Raw genomic sequence first — 24,169 nt, forward strand, 5'->3', positions numbered from 1 at the left:
ATTTTGATTTAGAGCTGAATTTTTTTTAATAAAAATACTTACTTGTTATTGTGTTTATTTTGACTAATATTGCAATTTTTGATATGATTCAAAATATTACACATAGATTCTGCCTTGAGCAAAAGCCTTATTGTGATTTCAACAAAAATATTGATTTATTGCCGTTAAAAGCTGTGTCTCAGTTCTGATAATCCCTGTTAATCTCAATTTTGATAAATAAACCATGGTTGCCCAGCCCTGGTTCTCAGGTCCTCAAATGATGACGGAGCTCAGGTTTCATCTGAGTAGAAAATTCCTAAAAAAATACAATCAATCCTCTGGTATTTTTCATGCATTCAATAATTGAGTGCCAGTTGACGAAGAGCCACATGGGCTGAAACACTGGGTCATATCCGCCATGGGAATAATTGAAACAGTGTGCAGACTCTCTCTCTCTCAACATCTGTACATTCTGGTTGTGTAACTGTGGCTCCCAGGTTTGGATTTGTGTGTATCAGCTGCCTTTCCTTTTTTCTCCCATACATCAGAGCAACCTCCAATACTCTGGCTTCTTCTACCCTTTGGTCCAACGGGGCTTCTCAAAATCTTCCCCAGGTCGCTCTTGCCAGTGTGCACTGGACTAGCTGCCTTCTGCCCGTCGTCACACATCCCCTCAAACTTCTCAGGAGTCAGCTGAACTAAGTACAAAAACCAAATCCTACCCCTTTGATGCCTACATCTTTTTATATTTTTGAGATTAAGTGCAACTACAGAGTATCAATTTCCTCTGACTGTTCTGTTTTATAAGAGATTGAGGCTCTCATCATCCAGATTGGTGGTATTTATCAGAGGACTACCAATAAAAAAAACCCTTCTGGCCCTCAACTCATGCCTGATTCAGGCTCACAATCCCTCCTGTGCTCTGTACAAACACATAACAGCTGAACTAAGTACAAAGGCTAAATCCTACCCCTTTGATGCCTACATCTTTTTTAGAGAATGGCTCCTGCCTACCTGGAATCCCTCATCCAGGTCCACACTCCCTCTCACCTGCTACGCTCTGCCTGTGAGAGACGGCTGGTGCTCCCAGCCCAGCATGGCTCTAAATCTCTAGCCAGACTCTTCTCCTCTGTTGTTTTTTTAATGGTGGAATGAACTACCCCACTCCATACGAACCGCAGAGTCCCTTTCTACATTTAAGAGACATTTGAAGACTCAACTGTTCAGGGAACACCTAGGCACTTAAATCTGACCCTTCTCCTCTTTGTCCTCAGGGTAGAATAGAATCAGTCAGAAGGTTTTAGTCCCAGCTCTTGGTGAATACGCACTGACAATGCTGAATGCTGAATGTGTTGAATGTTTAAAGACATTGTTGACGTTGAATTATTGGTGGTGGTCAGCTGTGGTTACATTACATTAAGAAAACAAAAGACCAAAAAAACAAACAAAAAGAAACCTGGCACTTCTTCTGCCACTAGATGGCAGCACCTGCAGCCAATTGAAGCACTTTGTCGTACTTAAGGCTTTCCCTCCAGTCTAAATTCTTGCTTGTGTTGCACGTCACTTTGGACAAAAGTGTCTGCTAAATCAAACTGCAGAATTGTAGAATTACTGACTTATGTAGTTATACTCACTATTCAGTTATAATCGTTGTTTCATTGAAAATGTCGTTATCAAGGTTGCTGTCTCTGCAGAGAGACCTGCATCCAAAGTCTTTCTGCCCCCGTTGTCCAGCTCCTCATAGCACAAAGCAGCCTCAGTAACAAAGCCTTTCAGATCTCAGAAGCAGCCATTAGTATTCCTCTGTTAGCTTCGGCTCATTTTGTTTTCATTGAATATCTAATAGGGCTCTCGCAGAAGTTTAGGGGTGTGGTCTTTGTCCTTTCACTAGTTACATTTGTCAAAACTTCAGCTGTAACCTGATGTAGCTTTTACTCTTTGGCAGAAAAAAGGTTGTTAAAAGCATCATGGGTGCTCTGTGATAGCATCCTCTCCTCTCCATTTTTCTTTTGACTGTCTTTCAGGTTGAGGAAATGAAAACTCATTTAGGGTTTTTTTTTTTTCCCTTTTCATCCCAGAATCCATCAGCAAACACTGACGTCTGTCCCTCCTCCACCACTTCTATTCTACTGTGGGTGCTGTACCCCAGGGCAGATCCTGCACCCATCACCTCCTTATCTTAACAAGGGTTCTCCTCAGATCTGGTACTATGGAAAGCTGTGCTCGATGATGGGGAATGGGATCATGGCAGTTAGGAATCAGCAACCTCCCGATGCAGCCCCCTTCAAAGGCATTTCGGGTATTCTGTCAAGGGGGTGGCTTGCAGTACTCTGGCAACAATTTCAAACATAATTATCAGCCCATTTTATCCATAGCCCACCTCATTGCGGACACATGCCATTCTGCAATCATACCTGGTGTAGATGCAGCGCAGTGACAGCTGGCAATAACAAAACCCTGCTTCCTCTCGCTGCTCAGCATGTCTCTGCCATTCTGCTCATGGAAGCCAAAATTTTCCCTGGTTGTTGCGAACCATTTCTCCCATTTCAAATGTGAGTAATTCCACCAGTGATCCAATGCCAAACCTTTACCACTGGCCCCTTCCCTCACTGAGCTAATTCTCAAACAACACCTACAATGTGTCTAACTCCAATCATGATTCCAAAACTAGGATGCGAGTACCCCTGGGTGTTTTGTCAGGGGTTACACCAAATAAAATCTGTAGTATCCTCTCAAAATCATCCATCAAAAAAATGTTTTAGGGAAGTACAGCACCTAAAAGGACTTTCAAATAGTTTAAGAACTGCAACAAGGCTGTGGCACAGTCTCTCATGATTTTCAAGATTCTGACATCTCTGAAGGGCTGCACTGGTGCTCAGAGCAGTATTCTAACTCATTTTATCATCTGTACATAAGCAAGTATTGCATGTATCGGTGGTTGATGGTCTGACGGCACGTTAGTGTTCTAGCTTCATCCATCACATAGTCCTTAATTTTCCTCTGTTGTCTCTCTTGATTAGGCTTCACTTTTCTGGATAAGTAGGTTCTCTCCACTTGTTATCAGCCTTCAAGAGGGTTCTGCTAGAATGTCACCATGCCATCCAATGAGTCTGTCTTGATTCAATGTTACCAACTTTCATCATCTTTCTGTGTGTTGAAGTCTCCTGAAGTCTCCTCAAATCTAGCACTTCATTCCTTTCTTACAGTCACCACATTGATTCAGCACTTTAAAACTCTCCCCCTCCTCCTCACCCTAGGCACCCACCGCAACTTTAACTCCACCTCCCACTGGAAGGCTCAGGACTCCCTGCTGGGGAATGGATGCCCCACTGCAGAGTGCAGGATGTGCTCCAGCCTCAGCCATGCTGTCCGTGAATCGTGTTCACCTCATATTTGTGTGGTGAAATCTCTTCCAGTTGTAGTGCTTTTGATTGCATAATCTCTTTAATGGAAGCAATCACATAACCACTGCAGACTATTTGGTATGTGCGCATCTAAGATGTAATGCACTGGACAGGTCCTTCTCAATGATTCACTAGGCAGAACAGAGAGAGAGTGAATAAAAAAGAGTGGATTACACAGGTATATACACACACAGATATACACATACACAAACACGTGCACGTGCTGCACGCATGGGAAGTCATTCGTCCTGCAAAAAACAAAGCGAAGCACACACAGGCACCCACAGACAGACAATGCTGTGGGTGATACTGAGTGTGTGTGTGTGTGTGTGTGTGTGTGTGTGTGTGTGTGTGTGTATACGTGTGCGTGCATGTGCGCGCGTGTGCTCAAGCATGTGTGTGTGCTCACATGAGAGAGGGGTCATTAATCCATCCATTCCAGGGTGGAGTTTTGTTTGGCTGGAAGGGGGGAGGGGGTGAGGAGGAAACAGTGAATGTAATGGAAAAGAGGGTGAGAACGGAAGGAGAATAGGGGAAAAGAGAGAGAGAGAGAGAGAGAGAGAGAGAGAGGCAGTGATTTGGTTTCAACTCCACAGGGCCTGGCTTTAATCCTCTGAGAAATAAAATAATTAAAAAAAAACCCCTCTCTGATCAGGATGAGAGACAGACAGACAGGCGGACAGAAAGCAGACGGCGAACAGGGGAGGGGGAGGGAGGTGATAAACTGTACCTGCTACTGCAGAATCCAACAAGGTTACAAGAGTGAACAAAAATCACAAGCAAGCATTGCCATCTACACCACTGATTCTTGCTGTGCCTGCATACACACACATACGCACACAAGCATTCACATGCACACACACGCTTATCTTACAGATTGAGCCTGTTTGAAAACACATCATAAACATATCATTAAAAAGTATTTCATACATACTTTTCAAAGAATTGTTACATTATGATTTGAAAATCTAATTTTCAGAGGAGACAAAGGCTTTGGCGCCCTCCTTAGGGGATGGGGCCTCATATTGGGAATCACCGATCTATATGTGTAACTGCACTTTAGTCATTATTGCTGGACTGTGCACTTTCAAAAAGTGGTGCAATGAATAAAAAGGAGGGTAAACGACTGTTGTGATCAATCATCATTAAGTGTAATGAAACATACGCAGAAGACACACAAGGATGGACTCTGGGATTTGCAGTGCTACAGAGCCAATAGTCAGAAAATAACTTTGGCCCTTTCTAACTGAGAGAGTTGTCCTGATTGTGCCAGCAAAAACCTTCTTAAATTCACCAGACTGATAACTCCATCCGTGTAGATTTTAATAATCTTCTGTGCCAGTGATGATAACATGGTGCGATCCTGCTGGCGTCAGCCTTTTCATCAGGGGAAATATTAACTGCATGTCAACAGGCCTCTGTGATGGCAAGGGTGAGCCTGATACGTCCTAGTCTCTGTGTGTTTTTATTAAAAGTGATTGGGTTTTCATATTATACCTTCTGAAATATAATAATAATACTGGTCTTTATTGTTAGTAGTAGTGTATGCGTGTCATATACGCCGTTAATTGTCAAAAATCACTATATTCTTCTAGATATCAACTCATTAGTTTCGATGTTTGGTTGTCATGTTTTCAAAGCATGCAGAATTTGATAATTTACACGAGACTGTGAGCGTGCTCAGATAAACAGATAAAACACCGTCTCAAGCGGGCGTCTAACGCGGAGACGAGGCATCAAGAACCAATCGAAACCAATCTAACTTCTATTTCCAGCCTACTGAGATGCCTTCAAACCACGATGTTGCCTCCCGTCCATGAATGTGTGTGACAGCTGTCTGAGCAACTGGAAAAAGCGAACAAAGATTGTGGACTGAACTCTGGAGAAAAGTAAATTGGAGTAGATGTTTTAGGGGCTTTTTTTTTTATAATCACGCATGAATAAACACTCGAGTATGTAGTTTGATTTGAGAGGCATCTTTTAGACCGCTAGTCATGTCAAGTTATTTTTATTTGTATAATACTAAATCACAAAGTCATCTCATGACATTTTACAAATAGAATATAACTGCACGCTATAAATTAATTAGTTTAAAGAGACCCAACAATCCCTAGCGAGCAACAGTGGAGACAAAGACAGCGAGGGGAAGAGATATCGAGAGAAAGATGAAAAAAATACTGTCAACCTTTTGCTTGCTGGCTGAACAACACTGCTAAACACATCTTTAATATCAAAGATGTGCTGACACGTTAGATATTGTCCTAAAATTCCGTTTTATAAGCAGCGTTTTTACAAGATCTGTTCGCTCCACCTGTTGGAGGGAAGGGAGGCTACACGGGTGCAGCCTTCTCTTTCAAGTGAATCCTAAGAGTCTACAACCAAACCAGACATGTCACAAGATCAAGTAAACAGTGTAACGTTCATCCTGTTTGGTTCGACTCTCAGTGTGCACAAATTTCCTAATTAGCACTGAATGCAACCCATCCATCCATCCATCCATCCATTTTCTTCCACTTGTTCCGATTAAGGGTCGTGGGGGGGATGGAGCCTATCCCAGCAGCTACAGGCGAGAGGCGGGGTTCACCCTGGACAGGTCACCAGTCCATCGCAGGGCCAACACATACAGACAGACAACCATTCACACTCACAGTCACACCTACGGTCAATTTAGAGTATCAATCAGCCTCGTCCCCTCTTGATGTCTTTGGACTGTGGGAGGAAGCTGGAGTACCAGAGAGAACCCACACAGGAACAGGGAGAACATGCAGACTCACACAGAAAGATCCTGTGATGGAGCCGGGACTCAAACCCAGAACCTTCTTGATGTGAGGCCACAGTGCTGACCACTGCACCACCGTGCCGCCTCCTGAATGTAACCAACAATTCAAAAGTTACAGGTATTTGGACATAAATAAAAATCATAATAACAAAATTCTGACCAGATAATTTGCCAATATACAGTTAATCCTCTGATGGCTGTGGATGAAACCCTAAAAAATCTTCACACTGGTGCTGCATGTGCTAAAAAAGTAAGATGCTGAAAGTTGTGTGCTAACTGTGTAAAGAGGTCCTGTTGTGAATTGTAAACACAGCGATACTGTATGAAGATAGAAAATATATACTGTACAGTTGGCTGAGTGTATTTACTGGTTGAGAAACCAACACTGGCAGATGTTTTCTGAGTCGGGCAGCAGGATGCATAAAGCTGTAGAGACATATGTGTTGTCGAGGCCTGGAGCCAATGCAAACACATTTTTGTCTTCTTGTTCTGGTCAAATAAATTGCTTTTATCCTCTCTGCTGTTATTTATGCTTGCTGCTGCTGATTGGGCCTCACAGTCCCTGGTGGGATAAACCAGACAGACACACACAAACGAAACACACTCTACATTTCTGTCTGTGTTCTACAGTAATATGTGTGTATCTTTGCTTGCCTTTGTATTCTCGCTTCTTGCCTGCAGAGCATGTGTGTGTGTGTATGTGTGTGTGTGTGTGCGTGTGTGTGTGTGTGTGTGTGTGTGTGTGTGTGTGTGTTGTTGTTGTGTGTGCATGCTTGTAGGCCCCCGAGAGTGAATCAGCAGGTCCTGACGCATGTGAGTAAGTCGGGGCTGCCTGCTGGTCTGCCTGCGTGGAGAAAAAAAACTCCATCAATGATTAAACGCCTGCGGCCTTTTTTCAGAACCCGCCTGCAACTACAGACACACCACCACTGGCCAGAGGAGGGAGGGAGGGAGGGAGGGAGGGAGGTGTGAGGGCATTGATAGAGAATATAAAGAAGAAAGCTAATGAGCAAAAACAAAAGGAATAAAAAACAGTTTGAAAAAAGAAACAAAGAAACAGTCAGGTGGTTCTTACCATCGTCCTCTTAGATTTTCACTACCTTGCCATCTCCTCTCCTCTCCTCTCCTCTCCTCTCCTCTCCTCTCCTCTCCTCTCCCAATTACCAGGAGGAGTATGAGCAGAACCGCACACTTCACAGCTTTCAAGTGTTGGAGAGAGAGATCCTCCTGGGAATTATCCAGCAAGAGATGAATCCTCTAATGCCCCCCACCCTTTCCTCCTCCTGCTCTTCTCCCCCAACACCTACCTTTCCCCACCCTTCCTTCCTATCTGCTTATGACCCCCATCTCATTTTCTCTCATATCTTCCTGCATGCAGCTTCTTTGCTAAATTGTTATTTCGCAATCTTGTCTTTACCAGCCCCCAAATGAATTTATCCCCTCTTTGACAAAAATAATGGTACATTCCTACATTTTCAATTTGATTTTATGGCTCCTTAGAATCACTAGACATGATTTGAAAGAAAAAAATAGAACAAAGATGATGTTAAAATAACAGTGCAGTATCTGCTGCTTTTATGTAAAAATATATATTTTTTAAAAATTTCATGTTTGTGTCAATGCATTTTTCATATTTGTGTATTTTGTGGAAGTAAGAGCAGGAGCACGCTTTGAAGCTGGTGTAAATATACAAATTCGATTTGAGTCTACAGGTAACATTTTGGGATTTGACACAAATAATGATGTATTTTGCAGGAATTGTCTGTTTCAAGATTCTAAAAAAGAGAAATGAAATAAAATGAGCTTTTGAGAGTTATTGACTTAAAAATGGTGCCGATTAGAAGACTAATGATAAAAATGGGAGCATTTCAGAACAGTGTAAACAAAACCAAAAAAAGATTAAATAGCCCAGGTGCTATCCTCTTCACCCCCCCCCCCCCCACTCCCACCCCACAGCAAAATTTTACACATCTGGCTTCCTCCGTAGTTTTCCTGCTCCCGTGTCTCCCAGTCTCTTCCCCTCCTAGCCTCCCTTCCTCCTCCTCCTCCTCCTCTCTCAGACTTTGATGTGGAACCAATACCACCAGTCTGACTCTGGCAGGTCGATAATCTCATCCTCTGACTGGCCACAGCGGAAGCCTCGTCAACTTCCATCCAAATGAATTTTCCCCACCTTCACGCACGCAAATAAACCTGTTGACTTTCCAGCATTTCTCCTCACATTTGTTTCGCTCAGTGTAGTAACATAATTATTTTTTTTTTGGTCTGCATAATCTAAATTCTTAATTCAGCAACGCATTAGTAAAAAAACATTTGCTTCAACTGAGTGATGTGATTTACAAGTTGTAGTTTGTGCAATAACAATTTAATTTATATAGCACCAAAGACTCCAAATTTAACTTTACCCACAAAAGCCAGATTAAATAGATAAGTCTTTATTTGGTTTTGGAAAGCTACTGTTTAGTCACTGTTTTGAAGCCCAAGAGTTAAAGGCCACACAAGTCAGGCTCTCAGGGCTTCAATCTTTTATTGGGTCATAAAAAGAAAGTGTAACTAATAAAAGTAGGGGCAAGATTACATAAGGTTTTTAGCCTTACATAATCTCAGCAATGGTCAGACCTGGCATTCTGTCATAGGCAATCCAGTCACATGTGAACATCTCAAGTACGTCAGCCTGGCATTTAAATGCTCCTCCATGTGCAACTCAAGTGAGCACTTGAGATCAGATCTCACGTCTCAGCTCTGTATGCAAATCAGCCTGTACATGATGTTCTCTGCAAAGATCAGATATGTTGGGTTTTTTTTTTTTTGGGTCCAAGTGATGGGATCCATCCTGGGTGAGTTCAACTGAGCTGTCCACTTGGGAGAGGACACAGAGACACATGATAGGGCCAGAAGAACATGGAGGCAACTGGACATACAACTCACAACTGAAAAAGCTGAGAAACTACAATTCTCCACCATGGGAATGAATAATTCTCCTCTATAAAATATTGTTCAGAGTGAATGTCTTCACTTTCCATGAGCATCTCTCTTTACAAGTACTGCCGGCAAACAAACACACCAGCATTGCAGGTGGAGGCGTGAAGAAGATGTGGAAGATGACAATAAGGAAGAAGAAGATTTCAGAGCCAGATAAAGCAAAGGAGGATGAGGAAGAGGAGGAAAATGAGGAAGCACAAAGGGAAGAAAAGAGGAGAGAAGGTGAAAAAAATGTGACTCCTGTTGTATTGGAGCAGTGGTGTGTGAAAACACACACTGCACTCCTGTCGCCTCACTACTTAATGAGGAGAGCCTCTCAGGAGTAAAGTGTGCATGCGCACGCTCACGGGCGCACACACAAACACGCCATGAGCACATATGAAAAAAACACACACATATATTGTGCAGTACACACAAAGACACAAGATTTACAACCAATCCTTTGCATAATAACTTTTGCTGTCCAGTTTTGGACCCATCCCCCTACTTGCTCTCTTTAGGGTGATAAATGAGGTGCCCTTGTCCAGACACACACAAAATTACAATTAGCAACAATTAAAATGTAGCATATATTTCATCGAGTTAGGAGAAGACAAACTGTTATAAACAGGCAAAATTCAAAGAGTGCGCACGCGCGCACACACACACACACACACACACATATACACGTGTACATTCACGCAGTCACAAAAGCTGAATTGCTCAAGGAGACATCTTCAGGTTTTCTTGGCAGACAAGGAGGCAGAGAGACGCAGTCAGATGGAAACCGTCAGTCACAGATGAAAAGTCACTGCCTTCCTCTTTTTCATATCATCTTCCTCCCCTCACTCTGTCTCTCCCATCCTCTTCCTCTCCCTTCCGCTTTGCACTTTCATGCATTCTCATTATTGCTGCTGCTCTCTCTGCCTTTGATTCGATCTCTTCTCTGCGCTTCATTGTGCTACTTTTTTCTGCTTCCCCTTCCCCTCTCTCTCGCTCTCTCTCTCTCTCTCTCTCTCTCTCTCTCTCTCTCCCTCTGCTTTACTCGCAAAGAGGAAATTGGAATTCTCTCCTGCAATCCATCTGTTGTCACACTTGTGCCTGCACCAGTGCCATGCTCTGTTCTTCTTGATTTGGCCAGTCCCCCCCCCCCCCCCCCCCCACTCCTCACAAACTACCCCACCCTTCACTACAACACACACACACACACACACACACACACACACACACACACACACACACACACACACACACACACACGCACACATACACACACACACACACACACACACTGACATACACAGTCAAACACACACTGGTACTACTTTCACTCATGTCTACTCAGCAGGTTGCGTAACTCCCAATGCATTGTGGGTCCGGATGCATATATTTGTGTTTGTGTATGTGCGTGTGTGTGCGTGTGTGTGCGTGCATGCGTGCGTGTGTGCGAGGTTGTGCACAGAGATGACACTGCAAAGTAAAGAGGCAGGTTTGGTGCATAATAAAACTTGATCTATGGCTGCTTTGTAATCAGCAGAAACAGACACACAGACACACATAGACACAGACACACACACACACACACACACACACAACCTCCATTGAGCTCCATACTCTGTGACTAAACATGTGGGCAGAAACACACAAAATCCTTACGCTAAATCATGCATGTAAAGAAGTCACACATACACACAGACACACACTTGTGTGCATAAGCTTTCTGCACATCTCCTCACATTTGCACTCACTTTAAAAAAAGAACCACTTAGCCAGTCTGGGTTTGTGTCCCTGTCAATGAAGAGTTAAAATGCAAATTATTAATCCTATTCTGTACCAGGGAGAGCTGGCTGACAATGTGTGTGTGAAATCCGGTTTGAATTGTGCCCAAACTCACATGGTCCATGATACTGACTGTCACGAGCTGGAGTCACAAATGACCAAAACCTAAAAAATACGTAAAACAGTTTGAAATTTGTGTTTCTAGCACTGAAATCGAGAGTTTCTTCTGGTAATGTACATACTAATTTGCTAAAATAACCAGGAAAGGCAGTATTTTTGAGCATCAGGTCATTTTTCATGCGATAATAATACAATCACGTTTTTTTTTATAATGATGTAATAATTATTTTGATTTTTACGAATGTTTTATATATATAATCAATGCTGCAGTATGCCGTAACTTGTACACGTATCACTTCATGTGAGCATTTATATTAGAGTGGAAATAATTCATGAGCACTATGTGTATGAAGGTTTCACATCCAGCTGCATTCAATGACAGACACAGAAAAACAGACAAGGCCAGACAGATAGAGATGGATAATGGGTGAGGAGGGGAGGCTTGTTATAGCGCTGGTGTGTGTGTGTGTGTGTGTGTGTGTGTGTGTGTGTGAGTTTGTGTTGGGGGGGGGGGGGGGGGGGGCTTATCCAAACACAGCCAAGACAACTGTGGAACCACAAAACAACCAGCCAGCAAGCCACAGCACCACATCTTAAGACAGAATAGCAAATGATGCAGACTCCAATATTACCCTGCCTTCACCACTCCGGCACTCTGGGGGAATCTATATGATGAATCATGAAGAGATTTTCTTCTTTCCTCAGTCTCTACAACTCTCTGTTTCTCGCTCTGCTTGTCAGTTCTCTCCCTCACTTCCCATTCTTTATGTTATTTTTAATGAACTCCTCTGTGCCCCCCTCCACTCTTACACTTCAACTTCCTCCATTCTTCTACTTTCTTCCTTCCCCACCCGCTCTGTTCTCTCCATCTATACATCTCCCTCCCCTACCGTCTTGCTCTTTTCAATGTACATAACAGTGTAGTCTTTAGGAGGGAGCCCTGGTGGTATCTATGGCAACCACATTGCTAGGCAACAGCCCTTTCCCTTCCTCTCCTGCGCCGTGCAGCAGCAGTAAAAGTCGACCAATCAACAGTGCAGGAAGCGCCGGCGTGCGTGAAAAGTTCTGTCTATTAACAGGTGCACTATCTTACACGTATCAGTCTTGGCATGGAAGAATTCAACTGTAAAAACTGTCTCACAATGGAAAATTAGTCCTAAAAATGTAACTGAAAGAACAAAAGGGAGAGTCTTCTTCTTCAAGTCTGACACTCAGCCAGTTTTAAAGTCACCAGCTGTGCACAAAGGGAGGCAGATATAAATGATGTTCATTAACATTCAATTAAAGCTTTGTCAGAGCCCCATCGAGATCACTGTAAAGGAGGACTCATTAAATATAAACATTTTGGGCAATTTGGCTAACTTGATCCAAACTGTAAATCTCTTGTAATTACAGTAAATTAGAAAATCCACTGAAACACCGGAGACACTTAGAGGAAATGGTGATGTATATTTCACAACCTGTCTAATAATTAAAGTCGTTTTGGGAGTTTTGGGTGGAAAACAGCATTGATTACAGAGACTTAGCACCTTACAACAAAGAATGGAGTCCCAGCAGAGGCACACATCTGTATCTGCCCAGTGACACTGCTATAAATGGCAATGTAATCACTAAAGCAATAAACACAAGAGCTGGATTCTCACCACGCTTCAAATTACCTTTTCTGTTGTTCAGCGGGAAAAAAAGACAATAGATGTGGAGGTATTGGAGTGGGGAGTGGCTGTTTTAGGTTTTCAGCGATGTTTTATATCGATGTTGGTTGATTAAAAAATGCCTTTAACTTCTCTGCCTGCAGGAGGAGGCCATTTTGAGACACAAGGCTGGAAAAAACACAAAAACTACAACTAACAATGGTGACAGAGGGACGCTGACCTTCAAAGAGCTCACTTACATGTCTTACACACACACGTGCATGGACACACACACACACGCGGACACACACACACAGACACACACACACTTGAAAGCTGGGCATGATCGCCCATACAGCACATTAAATGGCACAAATGAACAGACACACACACCAATGAAGTGCTGTTTGCATTTTCTGACACACACACAAACACACAAACACACACACACACACACAAACACACACACACACACACACACAGCGTCCCTGCTGCTCCACACCGTAGGACCGTCTGTCCGTCCAGATAAAGTGGCCTCTGAATCTCAGTTCTGATTTGAGAGGGGGGATTTAATGACAACTATCCTCCCTCCCCCTCTGCATTGCCATCGCTCTCTCTCTCTCTCTCTGCCTCCATTCATTCACAGTTCTCTCTTCTATTTATTCCTGCTATTTTACTCTTTCTCTCATCTCTCCCTCCTTCCCCCTGTCTGCCTCTCTGTTTCCCTCTCTACACCAACAAAACCAATTTTCAGGTGGACACTGCAGGGCCGACCTCTAAAGTAAACATCCCCCTTATTCATCCAATTCTCCTCAGCCTCCTCCTCTCCATCTTGCCCCCCCCCCACCCCGCCATCACATCAATGTCAACAGAGACCCCCCCCCCCCCCCATCCCTTCCTACACCTTCAGATTTGTCTACTCCTGTTTTGGGGGGCGAGTAAAAGAAAAATAGAAATATGTTGTGTTTGGGTTAAACCTAACAGCGCTTCTAATTTTGAGAAAATAAAATATCGTCTTTGTTCTGTGTGGAATTAAATACCTTAAGCAACCCAAAGCGGGATGATGGATGAAGCAGAAAAAGGAGAGAATAGGAAATGGGGAGGGCAGCAAGGGAAAAGGAGAAGAGGGTTAAGTGAGGATGCAGGGGAAGAGGATGAAAGATGGACAGAGAGAAGGAAAGGGGAAAGAAAATTTCATCTCCTGGTAGAATAATCTTTCATTTATAACACTGATGGGAAAAGAGGGAGAGAACAGAGGTTCTGAAAAGACAGACTTTTTTTAGTTTTAGTGAGTTCCTGTGTGTTTCGGTGAATGCGGCGTACATACTATGGCGTCTAGACAGCTTTTCGAGCCAGAATATAGCATGAATTATGCATGCAGGGTTGCTCTCATTCAAGGGAGCCATATTAATATTATTACATATGTGGCAATATACCGAAGGGTGGTGTGTCTCCGCCATGACACTCAGCAGATTGGGAGGCTATAATGGCAAACACACACAAAAACACACACACATACGCACACACACACACACACACACACACACACACACACACACACACACACACAAACACACACACACTGACACATGAATGCATGCACATGTACCGTATGTACACACTCCCAGAGCCTTGAAATACTCATGCACACACACACACACAAACCAAAACCAAAAGGGCTAAGCTTCCTTTTTCATTTCAGCAGAGACGATTGCATTTTTTAAGGCTGTGTGTCTGTGTGCGTGCGTGCGTGCGTGCGTGCGTGTGTGTGTGTATGTGCGTGCACGTGCGTGCGCATGATTACTGTTTGGGAGGGAGTGATGGGGGATATTAAACGATTCAAATACTGTCTCTCTTGCTCTCCTCCACTAGAGAGACCTAAGACTGCAGCATGGCCACACACCCGCGCACACATGCACACACACACACACACACACACACACACACACACACACACACACACACACACACACATATATATATATATATATATATATATATACAGGGCAAGCAGACTGTTGTGTTGGACAGCCCAATTTAAAAACACACTGCCAATTAAGTGAGAGGCAGGATAGTTTCAGATTGGATATTGTTGCATTGCAGCACACTGAGATAACATGGATGTATGTGTTTATCAGCATTCTGTTCTGAGAAAATTGCTTGTTTTAAGACTGAGAGGAACAAAGGAGGCAGCTGGATTGCAGGCACTCCCTTTTCAAATGCCCTTACCCGATTGTCTTGTTTTTTAAGTATAAAAAAAAAAACATAGCAATTTTACTGACAATTACTGACCAAAACATCATCTCCCGCAGGACAAATGTATTCTATTGTACTTATATATAAAAAATACACAAGAAGAAGACAAATAAAAACCACAGAGATAGAAAATTGGCCCTAGGGGTGAGAATTAATACCCACAAAGAAAAAGACAGCAAGAAATTTTATTGTGGACACTACAGCGTCAAGATTCATACAAGCCTAAATATTTGCTTTCCTTGTTTTCCAAAGGCATATATTGGTCTCTTATGGCGCCCAGGATACATTAAGTGGCATTGCTCAAAGCTGGCTTGTGTGCCTACAACCTGCAGTACTGTTATGTATATGCAACCATTCAATGCTTTTACTGCACAAGTGATCTCTGACTCCGCTGCTTAAATGCTTGCGCAAACCTACATCCCTCAAGGTTTTGCAATTGGCCCCTTTACGGCTTCAGGAAGTCTGCCAATACTCAATAACACTCGCACTCATTTGCAGGAGTTCATCTTATTAAATATAAGGCAAATATCCCACAGGGAATGATGTGGCAAGAGGCGAAACCCTTACTGCTGTTCAGTGTGAGTCACTCTACACAAGCCAGACATTTATACCAGATGCTTCTTGAAGGGCATTATGACAAACACAGGTGTAAGATACGACCTATACATTGATCATGTTCTATTAAACTGCTCCAAGACCTGAGTTGTACAGGATGACTCATAGATTGGGAATGAGTCCTAAAACCTAGAAGCGCGTTAGCAATGTGGAACAGCTGGTTCTCTTGTCTCAGCACCAATGTGATTTTGAATGGGTATTCAGTTAGATGGCTGAAATAAGGGCTGTGGCTAATATGCTTCAGATTTTAACATTTTGATCAACAGCATGCAATAAGTCATTAGATACCACAAGTACAAATTTCAAAGCTTGTGTCATTTTTGTGTCTTGTATCTGCTTGCTAACAAGCAGCCAAATGAGACGACAGAGGTCACAAATATTTAATTGTCATCACGCCAAAAAACGGTAGAAGCGGGAAGCCGTGAACCTAGTTGTGGTGATGCTGAACTTAGGTATCTGCGATGTAGTTCATGCGTTACATAGAATTAACTTTCGACTGCTTTCGACTGCATTCACAACTCAGAAGTCAGAAGAGTGGGGTGTTCATTTGGGAAGATTATCTCACTGAATAAAACATGTAAATTTTTATAAACTTTTGTTTGCAACACATCTTTTTTGACAATCATGCAAAGTCAAATGGAACAATCCCATTGGCTTTTGATTGAGCGCACCTCAGTCGTGCTAACTTGTCATACAGAAATATGCAATCACAGTTGCGCACATAAATGGAATGGAACCGCTATCAGATACTGAAATACATTAAAATTATATTACTGTGTGTATTCCTACTGATATGAAGTTTTAACTTCTGGTTCACTCCTCTGCTAACATGACTGGTGATAAAATGATCTCATCTTGTGGCTCATCGGGACTTTCTAAATGTGATCAGGCAAAACATATCAAATAATGGTAGCTAAATGAGTAAATGAATTGAATGCTGCATTGATGAAAACTTGAAACTAGCGATTGATCAACACACTCCTGGCCATTTGAAAGAATTCAGGTTTACATTTTTTTTTCAATTCAGACCAATTGATTTTACATGTACAATTATGTTATACAGCCTGTGAGTTTAGGTTAGGGGGGGATAATGGTTACAGTTTCTACAAAGGTAAAGGGCGACATGAAACCTAGTGTCCTTCATGAAAAGTCAACTTTTTGAAAAAGTCAGTCAATTTTGGCTTCACGCAATATCAATACTGAGGCGTGCGCCCTCTATGAAAGAACCATAAAAATGAAATAAAAGAAGAACTCATATAGCTCCTCATCTGTCCAACTCTTGTGTGAATTAGCAGACCCGTGCTGCTTGGCTGCGTCAAAAAATGCTATTTAAAATCATCTTTGTTTTTGACATTCTGCATCTGCTGACATTTTCACTGCCTGCATAGACCTGATGGAGGCATTAGTGAGCGGTACGGCGGGTCTTCATTAGAAATACTTAATTGTATTTTCAACAAGCACATTAATTGAAGCTGTTTAATTGCTCCAGGCATACTGTGTACTGTAATTGAAAATGCACAAAGAAAAGAGGTCCAAATATAAATACAGTCTTCAGAGCACATGATGGATGTTTGTTCACCAATATTATAGCTGATGAGGTTTGACTGGAAAGTTGCGCTGAGCTGAGCAGATGGTGAGAGAGCGTTACATTAACGATGACAGGTGTTGACTGATAGAGATGCTGAGCTGATGTTCACCTTTACACTCACCTGTAATATGCAGTCATTCGATAAGAAGTTAAACAACTTTCTTCTTTTTTTTTTTTTTCAAAACTGCATTTCCCTGGTTGCTGGCAGGTGATCGCACATTCTAATGCACCAGTTGTGTTCACACCATCGTGGGTGATCCGTTCACAAGCAGAAAGCTATAACTACAGGTGTGAATAAGGAAGCATAAAGATCTGACTCAGACCACATTTGAGGCAGAGTGTGAGGAGTGAGTAGGTGCATGTGTCCTCGACCTGATTACAAAAAAAACACATCCTCTCTGTATCTACTTAACACGGTTCTCAAACTGGTCCATACAGATATAGTGCAAGTGTCTGAAACAGTGTGAGCAGTAGGTCTGCAGGATTTTGAAAAATATCCAATTGCTATAATTTTGCACTTATGACTTGTGCACTCATCTTGCTCTGCGGAGGTAGTCATCTTTTTCAGAAAAGTCATAACATAATTACACTGCAACTTCCCGCAATTTGAAAACTGCAGTAAGCTGGATTGCAATATCTATGCACTTTTGATTAATTATGCAGCTCTAGCTTTGCATCAATGCATCAACACATTTGAACTTTAAGGAATGAAGTCAGATCTGTTAACAACTGGAGATGCAGGCATGAAATTAAGTATTTAGAGCTGTCCACTTATGTCCGAAATCTACTGAGATACAAGTTAATGTCAGGACAAGTTGTTTGCAGGCACTTCATTAAAAAGACATGAAGGACACGGTGCTGGCTTTCTCCCTGTTTTTTCAAGGTCTGAAGGGGCCACAATCCAAGTTACAGCCCTTGCAACTGCATCAGCCAATCAAAGCCAGAGCTGCAGAAATCAGCTCCATCAAGAACTCGGCTAAAAAGCATTATTTGGATTCTGGCTGTGTAAGCATTGTGTAATGCTACAGGAAGACAATCCATAATTCTTGATAATATTCTTAGAGTTGCGATGGCCTTGAAAATGCAAAACTTAAAAGTTAGATTCAGGACCAGCCAGAATGACAAAGACAGGTCGTCCCGATAGGAACAAGATAAAAGTGACAGACAGCGAGTAACTAAGAGTAATAAGTTCAATATTCAGTTAGCAGACTCACGCTTGTGGTTGTTCTTGCGCTGAAAGGGTAGCGTGTGTCGCTCCGAGTCTTCTTCACCTTCTTCATCTGCCAGGTGTGTGTGAGTGTAATGATAACTCAGCCCTGGGCGGTTCTTATAGCGCTTTCCACAGACTAAAACACACACAGAAAAAATATGAGTTTCATTTTCTGTGTATGTTGAAGAATAGAGTACGAAGGCAAAGGAGAATACTGCTGCAACACTCACTGTCACAGACGTAAGGCTTGTCTCTGTCTTCAATGGCAGGTGGCTCTTGTCTCTTTCTCATGCCTCCGACCCCGTAGGCCTGCAGAGAACACACGCGTCAGGAGTCAGCTATATGTAAGGCACATGGAAAAAGTTGTCACTGCAGTCATTCATACACACAAAGAAAAAAACAGCATAACAGCACACTCCTCATGTCAAGTGTCTACACGCGAGTGCGCACACACAAACACACACTCATGCACGCGCTCACAACACACACACACAAACACACGCTTGCATCTTAATCATCTGTTCTCAGTGCAAAGCTCCACTTCCAGCAGGAGGGGGCTGATGACACCTAGCAGGGAAGCAACAGCTCCAATTAGCAACCCCTGCGTCTGTATGTGTGAGAGGAGTGACAGTGTGCATGTGTGTATGTGTATGTGATAATTTTTTGAAATACATAGTTAACAGTTGATTGTCTTCCCATGGGATGCCCCAAAAAAATGATTTTAATCCTCGGTTTGATCTCATCAAGGATGCAAAAGATATAAAGACTTCAGGATCCATTTGCATTTATTTCCTGTTACTATTTTAAACTCTGACCTCAGGATCATAAAAAAGGGGTATTTTTGTACTCATAATAATGATACAGTTTTCCCTGGATGAATTTCAGACTGGCGGCACAGTGGTGCAGTGATTAGCACTGTCGTTTCACAGCAAGAAGGTTCCGGGTTTGAGTCCCGGTTCGGGCACGGGATCTTTCTGTGTGGAGTCTGCATGTTCTCCCTGTTCCTGTGTGGGTTCTCTCTGGTACTTCAGCTTCCTCCCACAGTCCAAAGACATGCAAATGGGGATGAGGCTGATTGATACTCTAAATTGACTGTGAGTGTGAATGGTTGTCTGTCTCTATGTGTTGGCCCTGTGATGGACTGGCGACCTGTCCAGGGTGAACCCTGCCTCTCGCCCAAAGGCTGCTGTGATAGGCTCCAGCCCCCCTGCGACCCTTAACAGGACAAGCGGTAGAAAATGGACGGATGGAATTTCAGACTTTATTGCCTCGGGTTGACCTGTCCAGGGTGTCGACCTGTCCAGGGTGTACCCCACCTCTCGCCTGAAAGCCGCTGGGATAGGCTCCAGCCCCCCACAACCCTTAACAGGATAATGGATGGATGGATGGATTGCCTCGGGTCATTTTTGTCAACTTGCGTCACTCTGCTGGGTCATTTTTGTCAACTTGTTTCACTCTTCTGTGTTGACTGCACAACGTAACATCATCACGAAGAGTGAATTCTAAAACGACGTACCCGTGCTTTGGTACGGTTCTTGCGCTTCGGGACATCTTCCTCCATTTCGTCCACCTCCAGCTCATGAGGGAAATCCCCCACCAGCAACTTCTAAGGGTGAAATGTAGAGAGATAAAAATGGACCACCAGTTAGGTTTGGTTCCTTCAATTTTTTTGTATGAACTATAGGAAAAAACTGCAGTATGTTTCAACTTCTGCTTTCACTTAATACTGAGCTACACAAGAGTCAGATGAAGCCCTGGATTAGAGGCCCTGAGCACTACTCTAGCACCCTAAGGGCCACTGTGGGGGCCATTCACGAAACTGCTTAGCGGTCTATCAGAGTTTGAGAGCAAAGGATTTTAGTTGGTGCCATACTGAGACAGAGGTTTTTGCTTAGAAGCTACTGAATGCAGCATACTCTATCAGACCAAAGAGGTGGATCGACTTCCCTCACATGTTGGGGGGTCTATAAACATGCAAGAGGAAGCTGTGCAAAACCAAAACTGACTGGCAGCGCAATCACACACAATCACAAACACACGCACACACTTGACGCCAGGAGGGAGTTGTCAGGAGCTACAGGAGCCTGTGTCACCACCAAAACACACACTCCAAGAGAGAGAGACACAACGACAGACAGACAAAAGAATACAAACACAGAGGGTGATACAGACAGATAAAAAGAGACAACTACACTGACGTGAAAAAAACGTGACACAGAACAACAAAAGAAAACATACAAGAATGAAGACAAAAGAGAAGAAAGACTCACCTGACACTCGCTCATTGGCTCTTCTTCCTTGGTTTCTACCTTCTTGTCCAGGGTTTCCCCGGCGAGCAGCGACTCCAACACAGGACCATCTGGAATGCCCCCCTCCTTCTTTAGAGAAGCCTCGTAGTCTGAAGAAGGAGACAGTTGCAGTCAGAAACAGCAGCGATCTCACATTCGTGCTGACATGCACGCAGGAAGTGAGGACACAACAGTTGGCTGATTCATAGGAGTGAACACAATATGACATGGTTGAAGAAGTGTCCGCTTTTCTTTAATTATCCGACCTCCCTGTGTAGAATAAACTTGAATCTTTTAGATTATTCATAGGAAAAAGCTGGAGTCTTAATATTTTACGACCTCTACAATTTAGGAGAACAGTTCAAATTTAACAGCGAGGATGCGTCACTGTTTCTGTTTGTGCTGAAGCTTCTGAACTGTCCCATTTCCTCCATCTCCTTACCAATCTTGAACTCAATCGGTACAAGCCGCGGATCCTCCAGGATGTTTAGTCGTCTCTTCTTGCGCCAGCAGCGAGCGGGATACGTGTACAACTGACCTGGTGCATGACCTGAGACACAGAGGAAAGCATATATCAGTTCTAGGATTTTCCTGATATTAATGACCGGAAGCAGTATGATACGCATGAAAATTTAAATGGCATTAAGTGCAGATTGATTGTGAGATTGAGGTGCTGAATGTGTTTCCAATCAAATAAAATGACAAAGTTACACTTTATTTAAAACTATTACTGTAATTATACAATGGAGATAAACTGTCGATTAAAATAACTCAAATCAATTCGGTTTCTTTTCAAGTGCAGTTAAAAGTGACTCCCAACAACAACAAAAATCTCCTGGCAGATACTAAGCGCAGCTCGAAAACTTGGATCGTTAACACACATACACGGAAGTGTGTTCTCAGTGGAATAGTTTGTGCCAGCGGCGTATCATTGCTACAGGGGTGTCTGATTCACTGCCAAAATACACTGATGTTACAGAGAAAGCGATGAGGAAACACCCTCTAGGGGAGTAAAATAAAAAAAAAAGTCTAGGTGTGAAAGGTAGGGGGGCTGAAGAGGAGGAGGAGAAGGAGGAAATGAAGCAGAGGAGAGAGGAAGGAAAGAGAGACAGAAACAAGCAGAGCACAGGAAGGATGGAAGCCGCAGGACAAAATGACTGGAGAGAATCATTTGTGCTGCTCGACAGCTGGCAAACACAAAACACACATGGGCGAGGAGCACTCCAGGCTTCTCCAGGTATCCACACACACACACAAAAACACACAACACACAACACACACACACACACACACACACACACACACACACACACCTGGTCCACGGTGGTTCTTCTCCATCCAGATGTAGCAGTTGCTCTGAGCCACACCTGTCTGGGAGTCCAGGAAGGGGAGACGCATGGAGCGCTCAGCACACAGTCGGGCATTGTAGCTTCGGCAGTGTTCAATGGCCTCCTTGTAGAACTCCTCTCCAAGACTGAGACAGAGGGGAGACGGGGGGGGGGGGGGGTAGTGTGTGAGTCTCAGGTGAAGGACATGGAGGCAAGACAGTAATTGTCTATTCAATCTCTGACACTGTTAAAAGAACACACCAACTTTTTGGAAAATACGCTTATATGCTCTCCTTCCCAGTGCCAGACAAGAGGATACTGCAGAGACCCTCCCCTCCTCTGGGCATTGCGTGCATTGGGTAGTTAGAGCAGACACCAGCTGAGTGCTAGGTTAGCTTAGCACAAAGAATGGTAGTGGAAGGGCTTGTTGCACACTGCCATTTTGCTTGTTCAGCTCCTAAAACCTGTTTTTCCTCTGTGTGTTGTGGTTTGCATAGATAAGGTTCTTGAAAATACAGTTTTATTGTTTCATTTACATGACAACAAAACCACACTCTCCCAAAAAAGAAGCCACAGCGGGGTGCCAGGGTCTTTCTGCTCTCTGCCTGACTCTTGAGGGCCATTCGCTGCTGGAGCCCCAAACTGCTGGACCTGCTGAATGGACAGGAGCCTCAGAGCTGTGTCTGAGCAGGCAGACACTGCTGCAGTAAAATTTGTGATTTCCAAAAGGGAGTCTGGAGAAATGTCTGAGGGGAACTGATCAGTTCACATTCACTCATGTCTTTTGTGTCTAATTTATTTTCTGAACAACATCAGAAACGAAACAGCAAACGTCACTGGGTCGGAACCTGTCACGCTGCCAACCTGCAGCAGATGCATTCCTCTTTGGGACCAATTCGCTTTGCCCACCATCTGTTATTACTAATTCTCCCTTCTGAGGAGAGGTGATGCGTGATTACGATCAATTCTGAATGGTTTGTCTTTTTTTGACACTTTATATATTTGGCAAAATACATTGTGTACAATTGGATATGGATACCATCCAATACCACAGGATATCAAAACACCACCAAACCACTCGAACATCAGCAGTGACTTTGTTGGTCAGGTCTACCGGAAGTTTGTGTATGTGGGTGAGTTTCAAACACTTTTGAGCGCCAGTGTGTGTGTGCGTGTGCTGTGAGCCGTGGAGATGCACAGTCCCATTAACCTGGGTCAGAGCTGGCACCAGCAGACTGTTAAAATTGCAAACACACATACACGCACACACACACACACACATTGTAGCTCATTTTTCCCTGCGAGAAAATGTGTGCACTGTATTTTCTCACCTGTGCTAGAGTGAGTTTGATTAACATTCAGTGTAATATTCTTCTTGTTCCTCCCCCATCCTCCCTCTTACCTGTTCTTGATGACTGCACCTCCAGATTGCCTGTGGGGAGAAGAAGAAAACCAATAGATGTGTGGTGAGTCACTCCTCTACCCAACCCCACTTACATTCTCCGCTCGCCTCTCGCTCCCTTCACTTCTCCCTGCACAGTCTCTTTTTTCCCTTTGTTTACTTTTACACTCTGTCCATTTCTCGCCACACTTTTTTTTTCTCATTTCCATCTTCCTTCACACCTCCCTCTTATCTCTTTGTCTTTCTCCTGTTAATCACTCCTCTCTTGTGTCTTCCTGCTGAGTGCGGACATCAAGGTCACTGTGCTCTACAGACGGGAGATACGAAACGCACAAAAGACACACACAAACACACACACACAGACACACACACACACACACACACCAAACTACAGTGACGGGCAAACTGCAACGTTATAGAAATGGTGTACTGCAGCCGCCGTTACAGATTTGCCTCTGAAGACGTGAATGATCAACTGTTTGACAAAAGGTCAAATCATTGCCTACTGTCTTTCTTTTTGAAAAATATCAAGCAACATGTGTATGAAACAGCAGTAGAGACGGATGACAAAGTCTGTTTTGTATGAGGAAACAATAGAGTTTTGTCATCACATGAAACTATCGGACTCCTCCACTGCAAGCAAACTTTAACTGCAGTCATCACACGATTCAGCTGTTATTCAAACAAGAGCAGGTGGATGGCATGACTTGGCCTGCACATCTGCGATCTAGTTCTGTCTTATGGAGAACACACATTGAGACTTTTAAAAGACATTGCAAGATTTTAGCATTCCACAGGTAAAAGTGGTGTATGAATTTTTATTTTGGTT

At 43.3% G+C, this 24,169-nt stretch overlaps 1 protein-coding gene across 4 annotated transcripts in view; it reads right to left on the reverse strand.

The window, feature by feature from the left end:
• Positions 1–24,169, reverse strand: part of dpf1 (double PHD fingers 1) — a 45,554-nt gene that overhangs the window by 11,479 nt on the left and 9,906 nt on the right. For all 4 annotated transcript variants that reach the window (XM_086215936.1, XM_086215937.1, XM_086215938.1 and 1 more), the window contains exons 2-8: positions 23,341–23,370; positions 21,924–22,084; positions 21,053–21,160; positions 20,593–20,720; positions 19,839–19,928; positions 18,553–18,631; positions 18,327–18,458 (exon numbers count right to left, since the gene is read on the reverse strand). In XM_086215936.1, coding sequence (XP_086072062.1) covers positions 18,327–18,458; positions 18,553–18,631; positions 19,839–19,928; positions 20,593–20,720; positions 21,053–21,160; positions 21,924–22,084; positions 23,341–23,370 — 728 coding nt within the window. The remainder of the gene's footprint in view (positions 1–18,326; positions 18,459–18,552; positions 18,632–19,838; positions 19,929–20,592; positions 20,721–21,052; positions 21,161–21,923; positions 22,085–23,340; positions 23,371–24,169) is intronic.

Source organism: Aulostomus chinensis, chromosome 10 (genome assembly GCF_037954235.1).
Source record: "Aulostomus chinensis isolate RoL2024-O1b breed Wild chromosome 10, RoL_Achi_v1.0, whole genome shotgun sequence".
NCBI classification, from domain to species: Eukaryota; Metazoa; Chordata; class Actinopteri; order Syngnathiformes; family Aulostomidae; genus Aulostomus; species Aulostomus chinensis.